The 27754-nt window shown below is 36.6% G+C and overlaps 1 protein-coding gene across 15 annotated transcripts in view; it reads right to left on the reverse strand.

The window, feature by feature from the left end:
- Positions 1 to 27754, reverse strand: part of ANKS1B (ankyrin repeat and sterile alpha motif domain containing 1B) — a 417695-nt gene that overhangs the window by 141849 nt on the left and 248092 nt on the right. For all 15 annotated transcript variants that reach the window (XR_001873050.1, XM_017804295.1, XM_017804297.1 and 12 more), the window contains 2 exons: positions 24355 to 24453; positions 13643 to 13795 (listed from right to left, as the gene is read on the reverse strand). Coding sequence is in view for 14 of the 15 variants with exons in the window: in XM_017804295.1 (XP_017659784.1) it covers positions 13643 to 13795; positions 24355 to 24453 (252 nt within the window). In the remaining variant the exon portion in view is untranslated. The remainder of the gene's footprint in view (positions 1 to 13642; positions 13796 to 24354; positions 24454 to 27754) is intronic.

Genomic DNA, 27754 nt, shown 5'->3' on the forward strand with positions numbered 1-27754 from the left:
TTTCATTTTAGATAGACATAAAATAAGGACTTTAATATTTTTTCTGTTTCAAGTGACACTTAGATACTCTGTGTTTGTTTCTTCATTATGTATTTCTAGTCCTTCTTGCTAAGCCCATTGGCATCTAGTGGCACTTGTTTCGCACTCTTGACATCTCATCCTTGCATATAACTCCCTCATTTACTACCAAATCGCCTTAATTCTCAGTTTCCTCTTTCCCACGCTTCAGTTCTAGCAAATTTCCAAAGCCAACCCCTCCATATGCTTAGAGGCATATTAAACTTCTGTAATTTTTTTTCTATCACATTGTCACATCTTATACCTCTGATTCCCAAGGAACCAGAAATTAAGGAAAAAAAAATGTTCACAGATCAAAGCAGATAACCCAAGATAATGAATTTTTTTTGGTGGATGTCATGTACTAGTGCTCCTGTATACTTTACTATTAAAAGCAGGTAAGAAGAATTATTTCTCCTTGCAAATTGTTGCTCAGCTTCAACTAAAGGAGCAGCGTAGATCTATCACTTCTCTTTAATAATGTAAATTTATGAACTAGCCCGGTGTTTTGCCATCCATCCTCCTTGGCTATGGCTTTGATACTTATCTATTGCTTATATAAATCTTACATAAATTTAACTCATAAGACAGGAAGCACAATCTACCCTGCATTTGGTTACGTTCACTGAAAGCACAGTAGAACCATATTGCGTGTGGGAACACAAATGTCTTAAATACTTAGCTCTGCATAATTCTTCCTCTTGTGCTTCATGTGTGCATGTGACTGCATATGCATTTCTTTGTACCTTACTGAAGGGGAAAGTATTTTAAAGAAAGACGATATGACTTTTCAAGTAGATCATGCATGTGAAGAGGCGATGAGGAAAAAAGTCCTTTTGATGATAGAGACTGAAAGACAGCCATTAGCAGCTCCTCTGCAACTTCCCAAGAGGGCTATTATTCAATTTATTGCTTTAAATGGCATCATGAAGTCCAGACCCTGAGAAAATCACAATGGCCAGGTGCTTGGGCTGATGCCTCCAGAGTGATAAAAATGCTATTTGGAAAACCAATATATGTTCTTTACTGATCAGTGTGTTCATATAACCTGACTGACTCAGACAGGTTTTGATCCAGCTTTCAACACACAAGCAAAAGAATAACTAAGGTATATTTACATTTTTTCCAGTAGCTTCTGTCATTAGTGCATTTGAATCAGGTGCTTAGTTCATCAATGAAAAAACCACAGATAAAACATTGCTATAGATTTTGAAACTGACTTTCTGTTTCAAACCCCATAAAATTAGAAAGAGCTCTCATTTTCTATTAACAAAGACATTCACAATAGCTATGTTATAATTCATTATCTGAATAAAATTTTGAATATCATTGCACAAAGAAATGAGTTTAACTGCATTTTCTCAAATTCTTTTTCAAATTATAGTAGTGAATTCAAATCCGTACAAATACTACTTTTGGATGAATACTGCATGCTTTAAAATAAGCAATGAATAAGAAAGTACAAACCCAGGTAGGAATATAAATCAGGAGTTAAATCTACTTAACCTTGCAATGTCTTGATCATTACGAAAGGGATCACAAATACCTGCCAATAAGTAGGATGTAAACATTGGGGCTGCCATTATAACTGTAGATAATGGTATGTAATTTTGAAATAATACAGACTGAATATGACACGTTTCTCAGCAGCATCAGCTACTTGAATTTTGAATTGTCCTTTATGAAAAGTGACCGAAATCTTAATCCTTTGAAAGTTAAAACCAGTGAAAGACAAAAATCCTTGAAGATGACTTTAAGGACACAAACCCTGTTGGCTGTAGGCTGCAATAGAACCTTTTATATTTAAGTAAATACTTCTCTTCCCCTCATCTTTAATATGTTGAAAAACGTTGACCTTACTTCTATTAATAATCTTGGTATAATACTTTTCAGTCTTTTTTTAAATCCAGGACCATATCTGTATGATACAAATGCAGTGGACTGCAGAGATATCCAAGCTAGCTCTGAACAATGTGAGATGGGAGAATCAAGGAAAAGACCCAGGACAATGCTGCTGTCCTATTTCTGGCACATTAATCACACTGATAGGTCTATATGGCACAGCACTGCATTGGCTCTTACGCCCGAGAATGTTAACAAAATGTGCTTTACAGGGAAAATATTTCTAAAATGTTTTTGATCTTCAATATCTTTAAAGTTAAAATGACTGCCATTCAGTCCCCTTTATCTCTAACTATTAAAATCAGTTGAGCACAGAAGACAAATTTGATACGTTCTTGGGAATTTTAATTGGAAATATTGACTCTTCATAATATCCTATAGAGCAATGTAGAAGCAGAAAAAAAAGATTTTTAAACATTTAAAAGAAAAATGATTTTTCCTTTGCACACTGCTGAACAGGAGATTTACTTGAAAAACACAGTATTCTTTTAAAAGCATTAAATAGTACTGCAGTCCTTGAAAACATTATGTAATAAATTCTGCAGCATTATTTCTTTACAAAAAAGGGATACTTCTTTATGATTTTATATCACTTCAAATTTCTTCAAAGTAAAGACAGAAGTATTGCTTTACAATGGTAATACAATTATGTTCTTGTTTGCTTTTATCTATCATCAACTTGAATTATTTTATATTGACCTTCAATCAACACAATCTGCTTTAAAATGCCATAGGCTAAAACTGTGAGAGGCAGGTTTTGTGGGCAGAAAATGCAAACATTTGAAACAAGCCATTTATTCCAGCACAAGTATCACAAATATTGTCTAGGAAATAAAATACTCATAATGAAAACATTTTAGAGCAACTATCTTTTACTACAATCCCAAGACTGCACATTTCAGAGGCCAAATTCGAAAATAGGATGTGTGTAAAATTTCTAAATTAATATCAGCTTAAAAAAATACAATAGAAATCCAATTTTTTTGCTGGCTCAACACTGAAAAGGTTAAACTGGTAAAATATAACTCTTTATTCAAGGCTCTTCTAAGCTACTGAAGGCAGAACAAGTTGTTGCCTAGGACAACAAAATATTTAGTGACTATTTTATCTGTTTTTGTAGAGAACTTGTGGGCTGGCAGAAGAGGTTATTTTGCAGTGGTTGTAAAGGAAATAAGAAGTCTATTGTACTCCCTGGAAAGGAGATCACATTCTAAAACTTGAAATATGAAACTTGTGATAGAACACTGAGATTTTAGACAGAAAATCAAATGATAAGGCAATTTATTTGCTCTCTGAATGGAGGGAGATTTCGTTAGGATATTTCAGAGTCAGTATGCTCTCTGGTAATTGGTAGGGCAGGTTGCTTTACAATGTAAGATAATTTTTTTATTAAATCAATCATTTGTGCTTCTTACTGTGTTACAGGACAAGAAAATGATCCTGCAGGTGGAATACAATAGGTGCTAAAATTGCTCAGCTTTGATTATTAGTACTAAAAATGGCTGCCAATCACTACCTGATTATAATTTGTTTGAAGAGATCGTGGAGGGGAGAGAAGGAAAGAAATAAAAGAGAAAAGGAGAGGGGGACAGCTCTGGTTTTAAGAATTCTAAAGCAAATATTTGCCGCCGAAAAGAGGGAAAAGTGATTGTTAAAAAATCATATTATTTTGATAGGACTAAAATCCTTGCATTTAGAAATAAATGCAGGATATCAGAAACATTAAAAAATCTGCAAAATTCAATGGCTAGATGTACAGATCAATCAAACATGGTTATTTCACTATCACTTTTAAATCAGTAAACAGTATTATTTTGTTATTGCCATAGCATAAGGAAATAACAGAATTAGGAAAATTACTTCAAAGTACTTTTATCATGTCTTCTATTTAAATAACCTCTAGTGCAAAATGACACTAGATGGATTACAAAAGAATCGTTATACTACCTAAAAACTGTCATTACATTGTTCACAGAGCAAATGTTTCCTCTTTCTCTCTTTCTTTACCATGTTGTATTGTAAACTGAATAAAACACTGTATTTGAACTAAAAGATTTGTTTTTCCTCCCACTCCTCTGAAGTCTGAGCACTGCCATGATCCAAGGTGGGAGAGGGAAGAGGTAAACAGTAGATGGTTAAAAAAAATTGCCATGGTTTATGTCATCTGCTGCAAGTAACAGCACAGAGGAAAGAGAATGATGTACTGAAAAAGTATTTTCATTAGCATAACGAACAGATGGAAGTTTACATATCAAATCATTCAAAGGCTATAAGATCACTACCTATGCAAAATGTTAAACATGTTATGAAGTTAAAATATTGGCACATGGATTTGTTGAGGATACAAGCTTTCAATGAGATTTCTAGAAACAACCACTGCAATACTACAAAATAACAATGATTTCTAAATTATAAGTAACATCCATAGTACTTTAGGAACTGAGTGACTAATGGAGCTGCTACCAGTATTCAAAGCAGAAAAGAATCTGACTGCAGAATAACTTTCAAATGCAAGATTCAAAGGAAAAAATCCACTATATGATTACAATTGATAAGTATTTAATTATTGCAAAAGAAACACAGATATACAGTATTTAAACCCTTTTGAGATCTCTGTGAGAGCCCTGGATGAAAAAATCTACACAACTATTGTGTATGGGCAAAAAAAATGCTGTTTGTATAACACCTCATAACTTTTTTTGTACACGCAATGAACCTAAATTGAAATGATTCAATTTAAAATGGAAAAAAAGTATTTTGGATAATTATCCTTTGTATTTGCAATCACAGTAGCTAATACATATTAATATAACCTCATTTGTCGCATTGTTCCACTATGAAGGAGCAACTGAACAAATCCATATACATGTCTTACCTCATGAAGAAATAATGCGTCATGATGAAAGCTATTCAGTTCCATACTGATCTTCAGAGTTTTTGATGTGAAACATATGAAAAACTACTTTGTTGTCAAAAGAATGCTTAATATTTGGTCCTATATTTATACTAATTAGGATAGTTTTGCAAACAGATGAGCCAAAGAATTTGAATGGATACTGAAGGTGTCCTTCATATTTCCTCAAATCAATCAAGGCCATGCACTAACCATTTCAAAATTGTAGTTATTGAATACAAAAATCACCACAAATGTAGCAGAAAAGGTTTTCTTAAATGTCTTAGTGCATCTTATAAATAGACTACTACTTTACTAATGAGTGAGAAGACCCAAAATTCAGTCTGCCTGGCAGAGAATTTTAAAGATTCCCGTAAAACTTTCAAACGCTAGAAATTTTTTATCTTCAGTAAAACAGGCACATTTTATTTTTACAAGATGTCAAAGGCATTCTCAAGCATTTTAGAATGTGCTTGAGAAAGTTTGAAATTTAGAAACTTTGAAATACAAGACTTCTGGTTTTGCACCAGTACATCAACATGGTTGTCTTGAAAGAAGTATTGGTTCACATAAATTATCTTCCAGTACCTTATCGAGTACTCTAGGAATATGGTCCTGAATGTCTGGAAAGAGTGAACAAAGAAAAAGTCCTACAGACAGTTTTGTACACTCAACAACTATAGAAGATATTTTTAATAACAAAATACCTAACAACTTGAGATCCCACAGCTTATTGCTAATGCAGTTTCATGGTCTTGAAAGCTCTCCTGATCATCAAATATGTTGGAGCCATTTAGAAAGCAACTACTGGAAGAGCTATGGGCATCTTTATCAGTCAGGAGTATCTCTGGGAGATCAGAAAGGACTGTGACTCCAAGCACTCTTAGTTCTTTTCAGTGATATGACATCTAGCAAGAGGCTCTGAGGTAGAGAGGCAAAGGAACAGGAATTGTAATTCTGCAGTCACAGTGTCTGAGAATATGTTATTGAGATGTAATGTTTCATTCCTTTCCAAAAACTGCAGAGTGGCATGCTTGGGAAATTAAGTAACAACAAGAGAAGAAGAGTCACAGAGTAATTTTTCAAACAGAATCTGAAGGACAGCCCTCCTAAGAAAAAGGCATCTTTTCATGCTATATAGCATGGGAAATTAGGCTGTCAAGTGAGCACTGTACAAAATCCATCCAATGGTGTGTACTACCCAGTAAAATTGTGGAGTTACTATCTGGAGTTACTACTTGTTGGAGTAGATGAGAGGGCTGCAAAGCGAGAGACTAACCTGATCAAGGAATCTGAATGCAGTATGTGGTTCATATTAAAGTTCTTTAAGCAGAGACTGTAAAATGTATGGATGTGGTAGGTGTATTAGTCAGCTAGGCCTCATGAGAGCTTTGGGAACTAAGCTGGACACAGTGGTTTCTATTAGACCTATAGGCTCAAGCTACATATGTATATAAAGGAACTCTGATCTTGAAATTAGACATGTATCACTGGCACTCTGCAACTACTGGAGCTGTAAAGAGAAGGACCAGATAGATACAGAACAAGGATTTCTGGAAGTATGAAATTGCTAAATGAAGTAAGACTCTTCGGTTTACAAATCAGATGATTGAAAGGAGAAATTATAAAAGTATGTAAAATGAACCACAGCACAGAAAAAATAAATAGAGAAGAAATTCAAGGATGAATTTGCTGAACTGCTAGCAATGATGTATAACTTTTCCCTTAAAAACTTGTTATCTGAGGACTGAAGAGTGACAAAATTGATGCCAATTTTTGAAAACAGTTTCATGGAATATCCATGGAAATACTAGCCTGTCTCAGGCAAAATAGTAGGAATGTGAAAATGCACACATGGATAAATACAACCAGGAAGAGTTAAAGTGACTGCATGTAAGGATGCCTCATATCTCAAGAACCTATTGGTGTTCTTTAAAACAGTCAAAAATATGTAGAGAATCTGCTTGTTTACATGAATTTTTAAAGTCTTCTGATGAAGCCACTCTTAAAGGGCTTTTAAGAAAAAAACCCCCACAAAACAGCAGTTATGACATTAAGCCATAAGAAGAGGTTGTGTCATGGGAGAAATAGCTGGTTAAACCAGGAAACTGCAGGAGAAAATGCAGTTTTCAAAGTGGAAGAAGATTTCTAGTGAATTCCTGAAGGGATCTGTGAATGGACCTCTGCAGCTCAATGTATTTATACTTTCTGTAGGGAAGCAGACTAGCAGTAAGATCACAAAACTCGATGATGATAAGAGGTTGAAAAGTCAAGGACCAGCTGGGAAGAACCGGCCCAATTCCAAAAGTCCCTGAGCTGAAAATTATTATTAAAAGAATGCTATGCTGATAATATGCTTGTCCTATCCATGTAACCTTCCCTGGTCATTTGTTTATGATGATTTTTATAGACACCACAGAGGATTAGGTAGATGGAGTGATCTGCTTCACTATGGCCATTTTTAGACTTTTTCATTCCTCCAGTACAAAATCCTGTGGGTTGTGGTGCAACAATCACGCAGCAGCTTTAAATAAAACTAAAGAACATATAATATATTGTGGATCTTGTCAGTGATGTTGTGCAAGGTCCAAAGTATTTAGCTATAAACTAATGGAAGGCAGCCCATTGGCAGCTAATTTCTCTCTTCTAGTGTCTTTGCTCTGACCCTGAATGGCAATCATTATACCTTAAGGAAAACCAGGAATGCAATTTGGGAGAGAGTATCAAGAACACTTCCCCAAAAGCTCAAAATCTGGACAGTAATTGAACCATTTGGTAAAGATTAATTTTACAGAAGACAAAGCCTGAATCATCCATATGAAAGAAGTATGCATGAAAAAAGAAGCTCACAGTGCAGGATGAACTAATTGAGAAGAAATGTAAACCAGGCCACTTCCATGTAACCCTCCTCCCAGGAGTTCAGCTATCTGTGATTCCAGACCTACTTTCAGTACAGCGCAGCTGTGCAACCGTTCTCAGTTTCCTTCTGAGAAAATTGCTAGGGCGTGAGAGGGAGCTGTGAGAGAGTACACAGGCTGGAAGCATTTGAGATAAGAAAGGTAAAGTTGCAGACATAAGTAAGATTGTTGAGACAGGGAAAACCTAGCACCTCAAAGATTCAAGAATAAAAACACTCACATGAAGAGGTATAAAATCCTAACAAAAAAAAGGAAATCAGAATACAGCAATTCAGCGACATCACAGATCAGCCTGTTCCAGTGAGCCCCAGAGGCCAGCCCTCCCCTACCTGAGCTATGACTACTTGCCCATTAAATTGAGTGACTCATTTGGTGGGGGTTGATTTAATGCCTAGCTCATTAGTCCCACAATGTATTGTGTGTTAGAGGATAAATAACTTGCTTTGTGCTTTTAAGCTGTTTATATCTTGCCTGAAGAATCTCTATGGTAAAAGTTCCCTGAAGACAGGGAGTCCCCAAGGGGGAAGGTTATGTAAGTAATCCAGAATAACAGACAGGAATAATATGATTAGTCATGTAGAAGAGTGTTTATACTTTAAAGCAAGGGTGCACACTTTAGATGGGTTAGGGGATTACAGAACATACTGGACTTTTTTTCAGCAGATGATATATATTTCAGAAAAGTTCCTCATAGCTACAGCACTGAATAAATGATATCTGAATCAGGATACAGAATTTGATCCGTCTAATGAGCCCCGAAATCTGGGAGACAAAAACAAAAGTGTTGGGAAAGCCGATGCTGGGAGAAGGCATTCTGAATACTTGCAATCCCAGGATAAGAAAACTAGAACAATACTTCCCAAAAAACACATCCCAGACAGAAATGGATCTGGAAAAATTCTAAATTATCTACCAGAAAATTAATTAGTGAAACAAAAGCTAAACTTCAAAGTCTGAAGGTCTGTGTCCTGGGTTAAAAAGGGTTTTCCCCTGGAGTTGGAAAGTGTTTAACTCCAGGGGGGTGGTGTTCTTGGTGTTGACCCAATCAGTGCCCCTGCAGAATTAAAACATATCACACCAGACCAGAAAAGAAGGGAGAAGATGACGTAGTTGGAGGAGAAGTAGCCATGTTTTAGGCCACAAGGAGAGAGGGGCCAGGAGCCTTGCTGGGGGCCAAGGCCCCCAGCTCTGACTGGGGGCTGCAGGAACTTGGAACAGTGTTAAACTGGGCCAAGTACTGTGGCTAAAAGCTGGGGGGGTTTCCTTGCTGTAAGTGGACAGCCAGAGACACTGAGACGGCGGCAGAGCAGCACTGAACAGAGATCTGTAGCTGAGAGTCAAGGAAGATAACAAGCAGCAGAGATGGCATGGAATCAAGCTGAGAGATGCAGAGCTGTCCGACGGAGAGAGAGAACACCAAGCTCAGTGGAGGCTGTCTGGGGGTGAGACTTGGCTTTATTTCCCCAAACCCTTCGGAGATCCCTTTTTTTGGAAGAGGAGGGGGTGGACTTCCACTTGAAGGGAGTCCTGAAATGCAGAGATGTCCTGGAGCTGGACCGGGACGGTCAGGAGGAACACAGGGGAGGAAGATGCTTTCCTTTCCCCCTTTGCCATACTGGCAGTTTGAGACGGAGCAAAGGAGCTCCGGTAGAATGCTTGCGGCAAAGACTGAACTGAGAGCTGCCCTAAACGTTCTGACTTAGGAGGAGCTTGAATCCCCCAAGGAAGGGACTTTCACGGGATGTCCTGCATTCCGTGATATGACCATGGTGAAGCGAGTGTTTGTCCCTGCAGGCAGTCCACGGGCAAGACCTTCGGTTGGAGCTGAACGGCTGAGAGGGGTGAGAGAGAGACCCCTGCATTGTAATGGAGAGAGAGAGAAAGATATTTTCCAGCTACAACAACTCCAGCTACGACTGCTGCCTTGAAGAGGAGAGACACTACTGCCCTGGAAGTGGAAAGGATCTTTCCTTCTTCCCTTCTGAACTTTTATTGGAGGGAAAGGAGGGACTTGATCTAATGTAAATATGTTGCTTTACCATAGGAGAGATAGTTAGAATTGTGTATATAATGTATTATAGTATTTATTTGTGTAAGTAATAAAAACTGTGATATTAATTCCCTTTCCCCCATACTGAGTTGTGTTATGTCTGGAAAACCCTTTCACACTGAAAAAAACTGTAGGAGGGGGGCTTGGACTTGGAAATTGGATTTTTGAGGGTCTCAAACCGCCACAGTCTGACCTGTTGAAAAAGAGCTGAGAATGCTGGTGGGAGCTCACATGAAAAAAAAAAAAAACCCTTTTAAAATTACTTTTCTGATTCAAATGCTTTTAGAAATTGCTGTTTGATTGAGTTTGAAGAAACACTCTCACTCTCTCTCTATATATATATACATATACACACAGAGAAGTCTGAAAGAAACTAGCATGTCAGATCAGACATTACCTTGCTGGAATAATTTGCAATAAATTTCAGGAAGCTGCATATTAAATTTGTTTCTTAATGCCAGTGAGCCAGCTAGAGGACAAGAAAAGCTGAGGGAAGATGGCCTTTACCACCGATGTCTCAGACCTTCTCTCTCTCTTATATGCTTGGTGTTCTCTTTGCAGTGTTTGTAAATGTCCTTGCCTAGATGGTAACTTACAAGAATAATAAAACTGTGTTGGAAATAGAGTAAGAACTGTTCTTCTTAGGAAGACAAGAAGATTCAAAGTTCTGATCATGCCAATGTCCTATGGGAGTAAGGGGTAACTCATGAAGGATAACTTTAATCATAGAATCATCTAAGTTGGAAAAGACTTTTAAGTTCATTGAGTTCAACCATAAACCTAACGCTGTCAAGTGCCACTAAACTATATCCCTAAGTGCCACACCTACGTGTTTTTGAAATAGCTCCAGGGATGGTGACTCAACCACTTCCCTGGGCAGCCTGTTCCAATGCTTGACAACCCTTTTGGTGAAGAACTTTTTCCTAATACCCAATCTGAACCTTGAGGCCATTTCTTTCATTCTATTGTTTGTTACCTGGGAGAAGAGACTGACTCCCACCTGGCTACAACCTCCTTCAAGGTAAATGTAGAGAGTAATATGCCTCCTTTTCTCCAAGCTAAACAACCCCAGTTCCTTCAGCTGCTCTTCACAGGACTTATGCTTCAGACTCTTCACCAGCTTCGTTGCCCTTTTCTGGATATGCTCCAGTGCCTCAATGTTTTTTTTGTAGTGAGGGATAGAAACAGATAGGAAGGTAGAGATAATATCCCCTCACTACAGGGACCCATGGATTATTTCCCAATGGCTAAATGGAAAGAAGTACCAAATACAAACACAGGGATTCCTTGCACCAAATCAGGTATGACTTTTATGTCAAGTTTAGTGGCTGAAACTGTTTAAAATTATAGCTAAAATGAAGAAGTTATCATTTCTGTAGCCCTTAACATATTTTTATTGCATATTTGAACATAAGTTTAAATTAAACTTCTTGTTCCACGTACAACTTAAGCACCAAGAGCCACCAAAACAAGGGTACTTTGAATTCTTTTCAGGATGCTGAGTCTGTTTTTTCTCTTATTTTTCAAATGCCTGGATTTTGACCTACTCAAGTGAAGAGTTCTGTTCCAGACTTAGTGGCTTTGACCTTTATGCGTTCTTTTATGAAACACTTTCTGTAATAAGCTTTTCTTTGCCATCACCCAAATGGGAAGTGAGACCTTTGAAATCAATTTCAGACAGCAGGCCTGCTGGTCAGAGCTAAGTATCTTGTTCTGTCAGACTGCACAATGCTTCAGAACAATTTCTTGTCCATTTCTGAAAGATTTCCCTCAATTGAAAGAGAAAAGTAACAGTAAATAATTTTCTAAGCTATAGCTTTTCTCAGTGAACATAATATCGTTACAGTTAGCTTAGCTACTGATTGGGGGGAATCAAATATATACTGGTCGGACTAAAATAGAAATGCATAGAATGTAGAACTTGTAGGAGTGACTTTTGGGAATGGTCCTGTGCAGGGCTAAGGGTTGGACTTGGTGATCCTTGTGGGTACCTTCCAACTCAGCATATTCTGTGATTTACTATGCTTTTGAACAACATAATCCAAACATATCAAGTGGGAAAAACATTTCTCTCTATATATTTCTGTATCTATACAAGTACTTATACGACTATTAAACAGCTTCTATTTGCAGCTCATGGCAAAAGGGGGTGTTTTTCTAAGAAGTACAGACCTTCAATCAGAACATAATGTTAAGCTTTAAAATTAGAGGGATATATAGAGGTCTGGTTTATACTAGTTTTACAGAAGTGTATTCCTGTTAACTTCAGTGCAGGTACTCTCCTTTTTATCAGCTTAAGCAAGTTTGGAATAAAACCAAAAACCTTTAATGAAGTTTTAATGATCCACTTGGGGGAGCTAAAGGGTAATCTGTTTCCAAATTGATTATGACAAAATGTTTGGGATGCAAAATTAAGTTACAGAATACAAGAAGAGTCTTGCACTTTTTTTTCCAACTCAGTGCTAGTTGTTAATCTGACTTAGCTTCTCAGGGAAAGGGTCCCCAGTTCTTATTAAAATCCAGCCACTTACAGAAAAAAGCCACAGTTATAAATAGCTTAGCAGCAGACACCTATAATAGCATCAATCATATCCTGACTTTAATTATACAACTACAACATACACTGAATGCCACAGACATAACACATAAGGCAGAGTTTGGTCCTTACTCTACATTTTTGTGCCAGTTAACATTGACTGTATTGTAACAGCAAGAAAAGAAATTCTAACATGCAATGGTTTTGTCTTTCAAGTGATATGATATAACTCCATTTATATTTTTCTTTCTCTTCTTTTCTTTAGATGCCGGTCTCAGGCTATACCTACTTCTGCCTCATGCACCAGTTACTGTGTTGAAACATGGTTTTGCACCATAGTTATGTTCTTCATTTGTCCAGCCTGGGACACAGTGGGAACTGTTCCATAGTATAAAACCATACCAACTGCTTTATCCTATGTTTGATTGCCTATGATTACTGGTAGCCCTTTGACTGTTTGGGACTCAGGCACTAATCAGAAACAAAGATGCAGTATCTCCTGCAATGGAAGGAAGAGCAGAGCCTTTTGACTGTGAAGAGTCAATAAAAATATGATATTGGGCTTTTCTTCATGTAGAGATTGCACTAAAGTTCAGATAAACTGACAATACAGTTGATTTCAAAAGTCACAGCAGATCCAAAGCTACAATCATCTATCTTTCATAAGAGAAAACAACTCAGTTTCAGACACACAAGTTACATGAAAATTCCACTGGCAAAGCTGTGCAGTCAATGTCTTCATTGTAACAGCACAAACTTCATCTCATTCCAAATTACCCTGCAGTGCAGTCCACACTAAAGTTTATGGTTGCCCAATTTGGGCATCGAATGTAATTGACTCATGTAAATAAAGTTTCAAGCAAAAGCGATAATTAAAGAAAATACTGTGTTCTTTTAGCATTACCTAATAACTATACTTAAGGTTTCCTTTATGTTTACTTTAGATGAAGCATGTATAAAAAGTAAACTGTAAGTATCTTTATAAGAAGTACTTTAAAACTCATGCTTTGTAGCCATAAACTCCCAAAACATATTTTTAATGTCATTCAGCAGCCTGAAGGCAAACACAATCATGCTGATTGAATACCATGCTAAAGACAATGGCAAAGTAAATGGAAGTAAAGGTACAGTCAACCTAGGTACAGGCATAACAGCTGTAGTCATTAACAGTACCTGATGATAGTATTTGTAGTGAAAATTGCTTTCCTGCTTTCTCCTTGATGTATAAGGACAAGTACTACGTAATGTATTTAGGAGGAACTACTGCTATAAATTGATCAACTTACATTAATTAATTCAATCTCCCAGATTTTTTTCACAAGGTCCATCGATGTATAGCCATTAATTAGAAAGGATTTGGTATAGTCACCCAGTTCAATGGAATCCAGCCATTCAGCTACAGAGGTGGGGTTGTAGCCATCGTGACCGATCTGCTTCATCTGAAAAACAAGAATGAGCAAAAATTCCTGATTATACTCATTAAACATCTTTTAGAAAAGGAGTTATGGGTATTATTTTCTTTGGGTCAGTTATTCTCTGATCAACATTCTTTTAGTGATTAGTACAACATGAAATAATTTTGTGTGCAAAAGCAGTAATAAAACTTAATTGTCAATGGATATTTTTCTTATGGCTGCTTGCCTTTTACACCAGACTGTACTAAGACTGTAGCTGGAGTTCAATTCTTACTAGACAGAGAATCCACGAGTGGGGGAAGGCAAAAGGGTGGAAGAGACATTACTAATATCGTGACTGCACAGAAATGTCAGATTTGCACCTATAATTTCATAGAAGAGGAAGAAATTAGACTGAGAAATGGTTCTTTTGGTATCACTGCAAATGAAACATATTGCCTTGGTTATATTATTCCTAATTTATCTTTTCTACCAGGCTATCTGTTATTTTATAATGCTTGAAGCTGCACTGTACTTTTTCTGCCCCTAGGGAAGGTTTAAAAAAAGTCTCTTTCCTCTACCTGCTCACATTTTTCATGGAACTCCTGGGAATTTATCATATTTTAGATTGCTCATTGTCTGTAAAGTTGTTTGAGAGCGGACAATCGAATCAGATATTATTGGAATGGAATTGACAGAATGATGTGCACAGAAGTGCACCACTTGCATTTATATAGCAACACAGTCACCTAATCTCATAAATCTTGTTTTCATAAAAAACTAAGAAATACCACTGGCATCTTATTTTTCTGAATTTTGTTAAGCTACTAAGAAGTAAAAAGCTGCAATTTCTCTCTCACAATTGCCTCTCAGTGACAAATGTGAAGACTTTCAAGCTAGCCATTAAAGATAAAAATGTATAAAGCCTCTACCTGTGTAGTTTGTTATGCCATATTGTTTTTATGAATTTTAAAGCAATCTACAATAGTGGCAGAAATAGAAGTGGAATGAAGTAGAAAAAATTATGCAATAGCCTCAATTTTCAACAGTATTATAAACATATCATCTTTCTACAGAAGTGTAACTATTGCTAACTTGATAATACACTGAACTGGTAAAATGTTAAGAAGCTTTAAAGGTTTAGAAACCTTGTGTTCTGCATAGGATCTCCTGACTGTGCAAGGGTGACACTGCGAATAGTGAAAGCCAGCCTCCCATTTCTGCCTGCTCATATACATTCCTACTTTAGGAGAAACAAGGGAAGTTTGACAGAAACCTAATGCTTTGAGCTTAAGTTTGAAGTGAGTGACAAAGTGATTTCAAAAGGAGAGAATTCTGATCTTAATATCTTGCCTGAACCAATTTATTTCCCACAGTTTATCTGAAATATAATTTGAATTCAAAGCAGAGAAAAGAAAATTAAAGTCTGCATTTGAAAGCCACTGTACTGCTCATCGATCTGTCCGTTGAAATGCAGAAAGCCAGCATGTCGTGATCTTGATCTTGGTTTCCTGCAGTATCAGAGAGCAGTGATGCAGGCACATTGCACCGTGAATATGACAGTTTACTCTTTTGCTGCAGACGTTGGGTATAAAATATCTAAATGATGTAGTGAAACCATTATCTTAAATCATAAAGGAAAGACAAGAGAAATCATATAATTAACAAAAGGAATTAAGCCTTTCAGGTCACTCCTGTAACAAAGGAGTCATACTGGAAAGTAAGAGCTCAGTTTTGTTGTTGAACCTGACATTTTGGAATTTATTTTCATCCTAATTTAAAATTAAATTATTCTATGTCAAAAGCATGGCAAATTCTTCTTTCATCGTCATTCAGATTTGCTTTAAATATTAGATTGATAGTAATCTGTCCAGCAGACTGCTAAAACATTGAGGATCGTGGGAGCTCTGACTCCTAGGAATCTTATTTCAAGAGCTGATTTTAAACAAGGTATGCTTAAACAGGTGACACTTGAAAAGCAAGAACCTGATAAACAGAAGAAGAAAAATCTTATATAGAGAAGATATGAAGACATACAGGGCCAATAAGGAACAAATGAGTTTGGAAAATATGAGGTATTTTTGTTTCCTTTGTCTAACAAAGCAAAACAAAGCACCATCAAAACAATTTTCAATGTATTCAGATGGGGTATGTTATGCAAATTATTTCTTTTGTTTATTACTACTTGATCTTTACCTTTAATAAATTCTGATTTTAATATGACTTTTTTTTGACCTGTTGATTGAGAAAACCCACACAGTCTGGTCTGTAATTTTGGTAACTCAACAGCCTCTGAAAAGTAAATACAGCATGGCAAGTTTCTAAATTCTCAATTCCCACTGGAGATCTTCAACAAAAGGGTTGTTAAAACAGATATTCCTCTAATATGGCTGCAGGCAAGTAAACACAGGTGAACAATAAGCAAGAGGCTGAGAACAACTGAAATGGATTTGACAATTTCACTGTTTGGATTCGGTCACTCAACAGCCTACATGAAACACTGGTCTGTTTTTGGGCAGCAGAACGCTCTGCAAGTATTTTCCCTCTTCCTATCCCAGAGATTTCGTTGCCTTTGTTCAAGGCCATGCTGCAGGTACTGCAGCTGCATAGCCTTGGATCAGTGTGAGGAAGAGTGGGGAGAAGTCTAGACAGGGCCACCCCCCCTTCTGCAGGAGCTGCCTGTGATCTCAGGTCCATGTCCTGACACTTGCCTGAGCTATGCTGTAGGTATGTCTGGGCCTGGCCATGCACCTTGCTGATCCTCAACCACTGAGTCACCCTCCAGATTGACCTTGTCCCATTCTCATCCCTATGGATGTCCTGTGGATTTGCTCTGGGATGTAGCTGCTCAGTCACTGCCACTGTCCCTGCCTTTACTTGCCTCATCCCAGTGCTTCCTGCCCACTGTCCCCCTGAGCTCCCTCCCTGAGCCTACCTACCATGGCAGGACAGTTGTTCCTATCACAGAAAATTAATCTCAGAACTAGAATATATGCTATTAGTTTCATCACAAAAGCAATATCTTGTTTTCTCATGAACTAAGAACACCCTCTTATCTAAAAGAGACTTTCTAAAATGTGTCCAGTATATGAAAATTAATAAACTTTCAGTATCTGTCCTCTTGTATGGGAAGGTCTTTTTCTGTCTGTTAATAACATCAACTAGCTTATTAACTGTCATTCATAGCTGGCTGAATGTTTTCCTTTTACATACTTACTGACAGATACACTGGTTATATAGATGTGACAGTATCATTAGTAGTATCTGCTTTTCATATAAAATGTTACTGAGTTTTGAAATAAAAACTCTTTGAAGTATCTCTCTGGAAGTGCTGTCCTTTTACTTTATGAGAATTCCAGTTTAGTTGCACCTTATCCCAGTCCTCATTAACAGGTCATAGTGCTTCGACTATTTTTTCTTCTATACTGCACTTTATTCTGTGATTCTGAGACTATCTTAGACTCCTCTCAGATCATTTAGACCCTGTAGGCTTCCTTCCTGATGTTATTTGCTGTGACTTTTTTCTGAAAGAAGAACTCCCTCCTATCTAGTGAGTGTATTTCCATGTATAATATTTCAATCATTTCGCATCAGCTACAACATATGCACTAGTGGTGTCAAACACCTAAGCAATGTGCATACTGTTTGACTCAGATCAGTGTAAAATTTCTGAGCTTCAAGTCATGACAGTGTTTCAAATATTAACTGCTCATAAATAGGGGCAGTATCGTTCTTCCACAGACACTACTACTAATTAATTTGGTTCGTTAGAGAACAATACCAACGTCAGCTCTTTCACTGCAGAAAACTTTTCCATGCTGACTGTAGAAAAGGCTAGGAATTGAAGCCCATAGGATTTAGAGAAAAAGAAATGTTTACAAAAATATAAAAAGGAGTGTGGAAGAAGACACAAACCATATGAGATTTCTTTCCTAGGTCCTATTGATCTTTACTAGTATCACTTCCTTTGAAATGAATAGAAAGCAGAAGCCAGAAAGAGCTGTTTCTCATAATAAAATAGTAATGTCAAGTAGCATCTTAATGGGTTGAGAAATCCTTCACAAGAGACTGTCTGTACAACAGACTTTTTAAAGGTGCATCACTGCTGTGATTATATACCATATTTTACATTAGGTTAAAAGGTACTTAAGTTTTTGCCTCTAAAAGGTAGTCAAACACAAATAGAGCTTCAAAGTAATCATATATGCACCAGAAGCATCAAGGCGAATTCAGTAACACAGACTATTGCCAGTTTTCTCTGATCTTCTCAGACAGATGGGGAATTAATACTATGTTCTCCACAGGTAATATCACTATCTGGTGGATCTTAACACTGTGTGTATTAAAATCAAGCTTTTTATCCACTGTAAAAGAAGGATGAGATTACTTGACTTGCGCTCCTTTTTAAATGATGGCTATGATTTTATGCTTATGTTGGTTTGGAAGAAAGATCTTTTTAGCAAGCATATAGTCCTTTCTTTTACACCACTGCCCACCCAAGAGATCTAAGCAGTGTTTTTTAGAACTTATATGAAACTATAAACTACCAAGCTAAGTAATTTTGGATTATTGTAATGTTGTATGTATCAGTCCTTTTTTTTTCCCTGTATTTGTGAGTTGTCTGTTACATATTACTTACTTTACAAATATGATCACTCGGAGTCATGTTGTTGGAAGAGGAGATCATTCCTCCTCTGGATCATTGAAAGAGAAGCTCAGAAGAGTGACACTTTGAAGATCAAAGGGCCTGGCTGGCACAGTGGGAGCATGTGGAGCTTGTGCCTGCAGTGCCTGGGCAGAAATCGAGCCTGCAGTCAGGGGCAGAGGAGCAGCTTTTGCAGAGGATGGGTACAAAACCCTAAGGACCTGAGAAGACTTTGCATTTGCTGCTGCTGAAAAAGACACTGAGTGAAAACAGGGACCTGACTGCAGAGACACAGTGGGTGAGGAAGAACTCTATATAAATGTTTTGGTTTTCTGTTCTGTCTACCCTGTCACATATTTTAAAAGTTAACTATTAAAGCTTGTGTTCTATTAATATTTTTTCTTTCTGCTAATCAAAAGCCTTTTGTCTTCCTGTGGAGCTTACTAGAAAAAGATGGTACAGGCACACTCCACAGCTCTACTTAATTCAGGATCTTGCCCCAGTGGTAGATCCAGACTTAGTTCAGAGTTTCCTGCCTAAGATTGTCAGAATTGTAATTTCTACAGTTTATGAAGTTGGAATCTGTATTTCAAATTTAAAGGAAAACATGTTCTTTTTTTTTTCCTTTTTTTCTTTCTTTCTCTTTTTTCTGGAGAAGTTTAAACAGTTCCACATCCAGAACAGTGAACAGACTTCCTAGTTCTTCATCAAATACGATGTGTGGGACAAGGGAAGAACAGTTCTCAGTCAGTGCTACTGAGGATAACGAATGCAAGAGTTCAGGACATATCCATTGCATACAATGTTATCTTAAGAGATCTAAATCTGGAACTTGTGGACTAAGTGGAACCTATGGCCTTTGACCTCATAAAAAAGTCCTTCAGGTTGTCATCCTAGTATGGTTACCAAAAAAAGGGAACAGTGTTTTCTCACTGACTATTCTCAGTGTAAGCAGTAGATGTTGCAGTCAATCACAAATAAGAAAGTATAAAAGAAGCAGGAAGGTAAGTAAGACATATGTATGGGCAATGGACCAGCAGCATGCTATTGTTATCTACACGATACAGATAAATGACAGCATGTCATGTCTAGAGTGGCTCACTGATAGGCTCAGTTAAGAAGGAAAATGTTTGTGATACTCCTTTCATCAGGCAGTTTTGAAGCACATGCCTAGAGGAGGTATTTGGTTTATGGAACCAGTCTAAAGCTAATCTGAAGTAAACACCTTGAACTATAGCATGCACACATCTAACTGCTTTGTGTTACTGATCCACTCCTATTGTGCCGCATTACTTAAATAATTTAGACTACACATTTGTATTTCAGAGTTAAAAAATTCATGTGTTATGCTGGATTCTAACACTTTTTTTCTGTCCTTATGGTTAAAGGTCTTGCAAGTAGTGTAATGAGCATGTGAGTGGTCTCCTTTTAAACCAGGAAAGTAAATCCCAGAGGCACAAGAAGGAGGGAAAACAGCAGGGTAGAAAGCACTTCCTTTGACCCCTGTTTTTCATCTTCACTTCCAGCAGACCAGAAGCAAGGAGTCACAGTCAGAAAGGGTCATAAACATTATGACATCATTTTGCAGCATCTCCTAGTTTGGAAACTGTCTTTAGGAATGGAAGTGCTAAATGGGAGATTATTAAACACCAGGATTGAAATCAGCTTACTGAGCTCTGGGGTGTCTAAGCGAATAGCAATATAGCAACAGCAAACACATGATGTGGTCTTTCTCTGTTACATACACAGCATAGTTAATGAGCATATGCACAGTAGTTCTGTTTTCCTAAATGCCAGACTTACTGTGCTTGCACAGAAGAGTGCTAAATATGAGTAATAAGTCCAGCACTTTTTGGAAGCACAGCTTTACCATTCATATAACACCACTCAGACAGCATGTACTCATAGCCTGATCAAATCCTACTTCTTGTCTAGTTCTGCAAAGCACCCAAGAAAGAGGCTGGCTGCCTGCACACCACTGCTATTCCCGAACTTGCTTTGTACTGAGACCTCTCTATGCAGGAAGGAACAAGCTGCTTTAAGAATAGCTCTGAAGCCAGAAGAAAGCTGCTCTCAGTGAACATCTTTCTTCCATCTGTCAAATGAGAGAATGTGTTCCCATTATGTGCTGGGAGAAGCAGCCATACACTGAGCATCCCACACAAAACCAATCCTTTTTCTTTGAAAAGTTCTGAGATAAGCTAGGATAATTGTTATTTTTAAAAAATATATTAGTTTTTGAGGAACCCACTGAGAAGCCACTTGCACATATGTTTGGGATGCTGAAATAACTTGACAATGCTCCCTAAGTTTCCTATGGAACTTAAGCGTGACTAAAATTTTGTCATGACTGCTATTATTTTCTTAGTCAATTAAGCATACATTGCACACAACTCTTTTCTCATTTTAATAAAACATATAAAATTCTTCTCCAAACATTTATTGATTTCATTTTTCACACAAAAAAATCTTAAATGCAATATTAAACTCTGCTATGAAATTTGCTCTAAGACTGATGTCATGTATAAAATATTTCCACTTCAAGAATTAACTTTACAAATTATATTTCTAATGGACTGTCTTAACCTTATCTAATAATAATAAGCCATGAAGTGCTCCAGTTAATATTAATGTGAAACTTGAATAACCTAAATTATATTGGTACAAGATAAGAATTTGGGCTACAAGCTCTAATCTAACAAAAATAAAGGGTATTTTGAAAAGAATAATTCTAATTGAAAGATTTCAACTCTATCTACCTATTGGTGAACCTATCAGTTTACCTTCCTATGAAATGTTCTCCCCAAATACAGTATCATCATGGGAAAATATTTTGAGAAATCCAGGTAAACATATCTTTTTATACCAGTTAAATAGTGCATAAGAAATTACAATGATTAATTATCTATATTCAGACAAATATGTGGGTGTTTTTTCCCTATTTAAAACTACTTCAAGCTCTGGAGCATGGTTTCTAATCAGGATACTGGTATTTGACATATAGAAATTCATTACTTTTTAGAAAGGCAGCAATTATGAGTAAAAAAGACAGCCTTTCCTTCCAGCTACTAAATGCCTGTTGCATTTCCAGGCTGTAGAGTTGAATATTGATCAGACTAACAAAAAGAGTTTTAAAAATAGATTTGTTGCTTGATTTTTTACCCTCTAAGCTTATTGAATGCTGCCTGAGTATATGGCTTTAAGGAAGTGTTGTTCCATAGATGTTTTTTAAAGCATTTAACTTCCACATCAAAATCTGAGCTACGAAGTATCTGAAGACAAGAAACACTAATAGTAAAACTAAAAATAACATCATCACCATAGTTATTAAGTAGTAAAAAACAAGGAGTCATCAAGTTTTAAATTAAATGAGGAACAGAAAAGAGGTAAATGTTCAAAACAAACAACCTAAAAGAATTTTTATCTAATGGGATTCAAATTAGTGTGACTCCAATTATCATTTGAGGTCTTAAAGGATTTAGATGGTATATACGATTTTGAATGCATGATGACAGAGCTGAAGTTAACAACAAATAAATAAATATACAGAAATATTCCACAGTTCACTGCAGGAAGTGGAAGTGTTTTATGTCTTTAACAAGCTGTTGTGAATACAGTATGGGTGAGTTACATTAGATAAAACTACCCATGATCCCAACTTTTGGGCTCCATAACTGTAGGGATAGTTTCCTCTCAGAAGAATTTGTAAGAGGAAAGCTAGACATTGTTGATTACACTTAGGAAGCCTGCAAAGTGCCTTCTTGAGAGGGTTAGATGCTTTTTTTTGCCTTCTGCAGTCGAGAGGGGGTGGCAGAGAGAGCTGTGTTATCTCTCTCTCCTATGCCAGAGAGAAATAGCCCTAACAGACATGTACAGAGGCCTTGGAAAGGCAGGGGAGAAACACAGAGGACAAAGAGGCCTTAAGAGCGTGGTAACTCACCTTTTTCTCCCTGGGGCCCAGTGCAGAAACTGCACTGTCAGGTATTTTGTAAGTTTCTGGACTTCCAAATAAACTTTCTGAATTCTTTCCACTGCCTTGGCATTTCTGGGGATACCTGCGTGTCTTACTTTACAATAACTACTCTGACAGTTGTGCCTTCAAAAGAACTCACTTTTGTATAAGAAATTATGTATTTTTACTATGTAAGCTCTTTTACGTTGCTGAGTCATTTAAGTGAAGAAATGCGACGCTTTTGACTGCCTTTGTTTTGGTGTAACAACTTGGCATCAAAGACATGTTAAGAACATGGTTCTTAAGGACTGGGGTTTTTTAGCTCAACAGGGAAGATGCTGAAAACTACCTCACCATTATTCAGCCCATGCTTCAAGCCATCCAGAATTCTTCCAAGTAACTGCATAACCATCTTGTTCTAAACTGGTTTCAAGAGTACCTCTAAATCTTGATTATGTCCCTTCTCACCTCAAAAAAACTTTAAAAATACCTCGGTTGTAGTTTTATAACAAAATCTGGTCTCAGCATTAGTGAAATCTCCAAAAGCAGACAGTATTAACAGTATTTTCATAAACACCAGCCACCGAGTGCAGATAGCACTAAGATGCTGATGTATTAATAATCTATTTATTAATTTTGAAAACTGTAAACAAGAATATATGAAAGTTGATCTCTCTAAGAAGTATGAAAAACGGATTAAGTATATCATCACCTACGAGCTTGGATTAGGATTACAAAAATTTTGTTTGAATGATAGCATTGCTGAAAAATTAAAAAATTCACAGTTAAATCTTTAATGTCAATTGTAATTCATCCAATGCTACTTTTATATACTCTATTAATGGTACCCTTTATCTCATTTGTCTAATATTGTATGTGGAAAATTATTATCTTTAATGATTTTTCGTGTTTCAGTGCCTAGACTCATATTGTAATATGTATGGATTGACTAGCACCTTCAGATAAAGATACTGTTTAGCAACTTCTGATTTTACCATACAAAAGAAACCCTTGTTCTCTTTTACAAGTCATCCATCCAGTAAGCCTTGATGCCTCAAAAAGCCTCTTCCAGCAACATCAGCTTCATGCTCTAGATTCAAAAGTGCTTTAATAACTTTTCTCATTCTCCAGCCATATGAAGCTGCAAGTGGACTAATCTTTATCTCAGTTATTTTACACATGCTGCTACCAGAACTCTCAATGTACTTTAGAGTTGTTTTTATTCTGGTCCCAGTATTTTGTACAAAGTATCCCTATCATATGTGGCAGCCTTCTGAGCCTTACTGGTCTCTGCTACTCCTCATTCATTCTCCTTATACAGCTTTCCTAATTAAAATGATGGTATTTTATGCTAGGTCCACTGTCTCTCTTGTTTGGAATGGTAGTAGAAGCCTCCACTGATATATTCTGGTAAGCAGAATATAAGAGCAATCTCTTTCTACTGTCGATTTTAAAATCTACAGTTCAAATTGGCTAGCACAAAAAATGATTGGAAAAATGATTGCAAGTTATTCTGTCCACAGCTGAGAAGCAAAATTCATACACATTGCAACAAATCAAATATGAAACCTGAAGGAAATCTCTGCATCTAACATAAGAGGCGGGTATTAGGAAAACAATTTTTCATCCAACGTTTTTAAGAATACTTATATGAAGGGTAAAATATTTCCAGGGCAACTGCTACGTAAGAGACAAACAGTCTAGGATTTATGAACAGCCTTATTTACACATATTTAATGACAGTCTATCAACAGGCTGTAAAACCAAAAATAATTAAAATAAAGCTGAAACAGCATCACTTCAAATTACAGATTTTACTTTCCTTTGCTTTGTCAACTATATCTATATAAAGGGAGTCCAATGTAATGACATTATTTTATGCCATGGTTGCATATGCAAAAAACATGTCTACAAAATCAGTAGAGAGTTATGTTTATTTCCATTAAAAAAAATGTTTTAAATAATGTTAAGTTAGTTCCCTCATCTGGATAATAACAGAAACTATACCTTTGGGAGAAGTTGGATTGCTTGGAGTATTCTCTGTCTGTGCCCAGAATTAAGGATTCCTATTTCCAAGAGATCCTGGTCCTCCATCACGTTGCTTCCCTAAAAATTGGAAAAAAATAGTGTAATAAAAATGAAAAAATAACAGATGCCTTCAATAGCCTGAAACAAGTCCTTCTGTTGCATTTAAAAGATAATACTTTGCTTAATTTATAGCATCTGACAAGAATAATAAATTACTGATGATTGCATTCATTTTCACGATGACAAAATATGGTGGAAGGTGCTTGAAACCATGGACAATTACTATACTGCTGGCAGCACTGCCAGTGGAGAAATTGTAGCTCTCACTCAAGCCAAATACCAGATGTGAACCTTCTTTCATCTGACTGGCACCAAGGACATGACTACAGAAATATTCAGAAGCTCTCAATTTTTCAATTCACCTCCTACCTCACTCAGCTATACATGATGTTCATTTTTCTCTAGATTGAAAAAAATTTAAAACAGAATAAGATGAACAGAGTGGATGAGAATAAAATTATTTAGTTCCTTGTTAATAAAACGATGAAGAAAGTGAGTGGTATCAACAGACCCCACACAGTCCCCATCCCCCTAAATTTAACTGTACCAGTACAATCCTAACTACTTGTCACTGCTCTTATCTCCCTGCTTGTGGGCAGGTCAAATAATTCCTAACATGCAAATAGCTGAAAAAGACCATCTGTTCAAATAATACACTAAATAATTGCTCACAAAAGTTCATAAAATAAGCCTACATAATTCAAGCATTTCTTACAAATTGCTAGCAGTAGGAGAGGACCTAGAGCTACAGAAATAGGATAATACAATTCCTACATTCAAGGAGTCTGACATCACCTAGAGTAAGTTCAGCATTTGAAGGTTAAGACACACTTGATGAGCTGGCAGTTACTATTTGGAATCATAGGAGGCAAAGCAGTAGCCCAAAAGGGGAATTCCAGCAAGAGATCAGATCAGAATAATTTAAAGTAGGCTAGCAATCTTGGACTCCTTTTCTGACCTCTTCATTTCAGATAAAACTTCAGCCTTTTTTTTTAATGTATATTTTATTTTTAAAAATTTTCTAAGTATTATAGTTGAAAACAAAACCTGCAAAAAACAGATGATCTGTATTAATCTCTTAGCCCTGTTGGAGTCTCATGACACTAATTTGCTAGAAGCAAAAATTCTTATTATTCGTACTAATTTAATTCATCATGAAGTAAGTTTTTTGTGAGCAAATCCATGAAAACATCTCTCCCTTTCCATTTGGCTTGCTGCTTCTGACTCACTACAGCTCTTAAGAAGCAGCAAAATGGAAAGCTAATAGGGGCATAACAGAACATGCTTAAATACTTTGCTGAGTCAGGGCTCTAATAAAGGATATAAATTCTTTTTGAATATCAAATCTCCTGTTCCAAAGCAACATGAATTTCTTTCAAAAAGCACACTGGAATATGCAATACTTCACCCTGTTCAGCTGCTAAATCTTCACTCTTTTCAGATGGACTGATTAGTTTACAGGGGTACTTCTGAGGACTCTCAAGTGCTGCTCCGCAGAGTACCCTGAAAAATCTGGGAGATGTCTTTTTAAGGCAGCCATGGAAACCTTGCAAAGCTACTATATTTAAAATTATATTTCACAGTAAGTGGTATGATTTAAGACTAGGAGTCTGCAGATCATACCCTGAAAGAATCTTCATACAGCATTCAGAACAGGGCAGGCAGAGACCTGTTCTAAAGGGAGAAGCTGTGCAATCATGCTGGTTTAAGCAGATCACACGATGAGAGTGCATGCAGCACAGACTGTGCAAATAGTGATAGTGATGAGGAGGGGTTAATATCCCCTTCATCTCCCTAGTAAACACATACAAAATATAATTTCCCCTTTCTGCCTTTCTCTTTTAAATAACATAAAGGAGGTTGTAAACTTAGAGGAAGAACTCACGAAAAAAGCCTTTCATTTTGGGCTAGATTCTCCAGATACTGGAAATAGCTAGCATAAATGGATTTAAGGAAACTGAGAATCCAGTCCAAAACAAAGGCTACACATTTTTATTCATTTTAATAAATGCAGCTATTTTGCTTGCAGCTTTAATTTCATTTCACTTCACTGTTTTTCAGATTTCACCTTTCATCACTGCATGATGTTTACACACAATCATGGTGTACTCATCACTGTTTACTGGTGTCAGTAACCTTGGCATCAAACTTCAAATACTGCAATGTTTAAAACTCAATTAAACTAGCAGGCACAGGAAAAATCCTGTCAATTTGCACATAGCTGCTGCCAAGCAAAAAAAGCATTACTTTATTAATTCTTTGCTATTTTTTCCTTATATATAATTTAATGTATTTTTTAAAGCTATGTCAAGGTTACAAAATCAAGTATTTAAAACTCAGGAAAGCCTGGAATTCATGTTGCCTCATTGTTCCTAGTTTAATAGGGCAACAACCTGGTCTTTTAATGTGCTCAGGTTTTGGAGCTTTTGCTGTGTCAACATTAAGTGTCAACAGTAGCAGATACTCATCCCTCCTGTAAAACTGACTTTATTGTTGCCTGCCATGGAACTAAACTAACTTTTCATCTTTCCACAAAAGCAAACAAGAAAATGTAGATACTCAGTATAATCCACCATTGGTTAACACAGAGGAATAAACTCATAGTATTAGAAAGCTGTTGTTTGGTCTGCAGAAATACCTGTGAAGAGAAAGAAACAGTAAATCCCCAACAGTCCTGTCTCCCTTGTATCTGCTCCCATTCTCCCCTTAATCCTAGTTCCTGATTATCTTTTTACCTGACTACTCCTCTTGTGCTCTTCCAGTCTCCTTCCATAGGCTCCTACATTGAGAGTGAAGGAATATTAACTTCCTTTCACAGCAGTGTAGAAAAAAGAGGAGAAATTCTCTCCCTGTTCTTAGCTTCCATCTATTATAAACTGGGCCAAATGTAATCTCAATTAACTTTGTAGAGATGACATGGTAAATGTAATTAAAATTAATATGAACGCAAGACTGTCTTTTCACATTATTTCATCCTTAAAAATAGTTGAGCTACATTAGTGAAACTTTTGCCAAAAAAAAAAAAATCCTAGTAGACATCTAGAGAATTTGAGTCCAGAGATTTAACTTCAATACGCTTACATACAAAACATGTTCTTATAACAGGAAATATGGGACAGCAATCTCTATTAGGCTTATTATGTTTTTTTACAGAAAACGTTAGACTTTGTGATATTGTAGTTTCTTAAGTCTATAGAAAAAGTTAAAAGGAAAATGTCTCAGAATTAAAGTCATAAGAATATATCAAAACTGCTTATTCTAGGACAGATTCAGATTTCATTCACTTCAGCTGTTGAAATTCCTGTCTTATTAATGCATA

This window comes from Lepidothrix coronata, unplaced genomic scaffold, assembly GCF_001604755.1.
Source record: "Lepidothrix coronata isolate B3197 unplaced genomic scaffold, Lepidothrix_coronata-1.0 Scaffold9, whole genome shotgun sequence".
In the NCBI taxonomy this organism is placed as follows: Eukaryota; Metazoa; Chordata; class Aves; order Passeriformes; family Pipridae; genus Lepidothrix; species Lepidothrix coronata.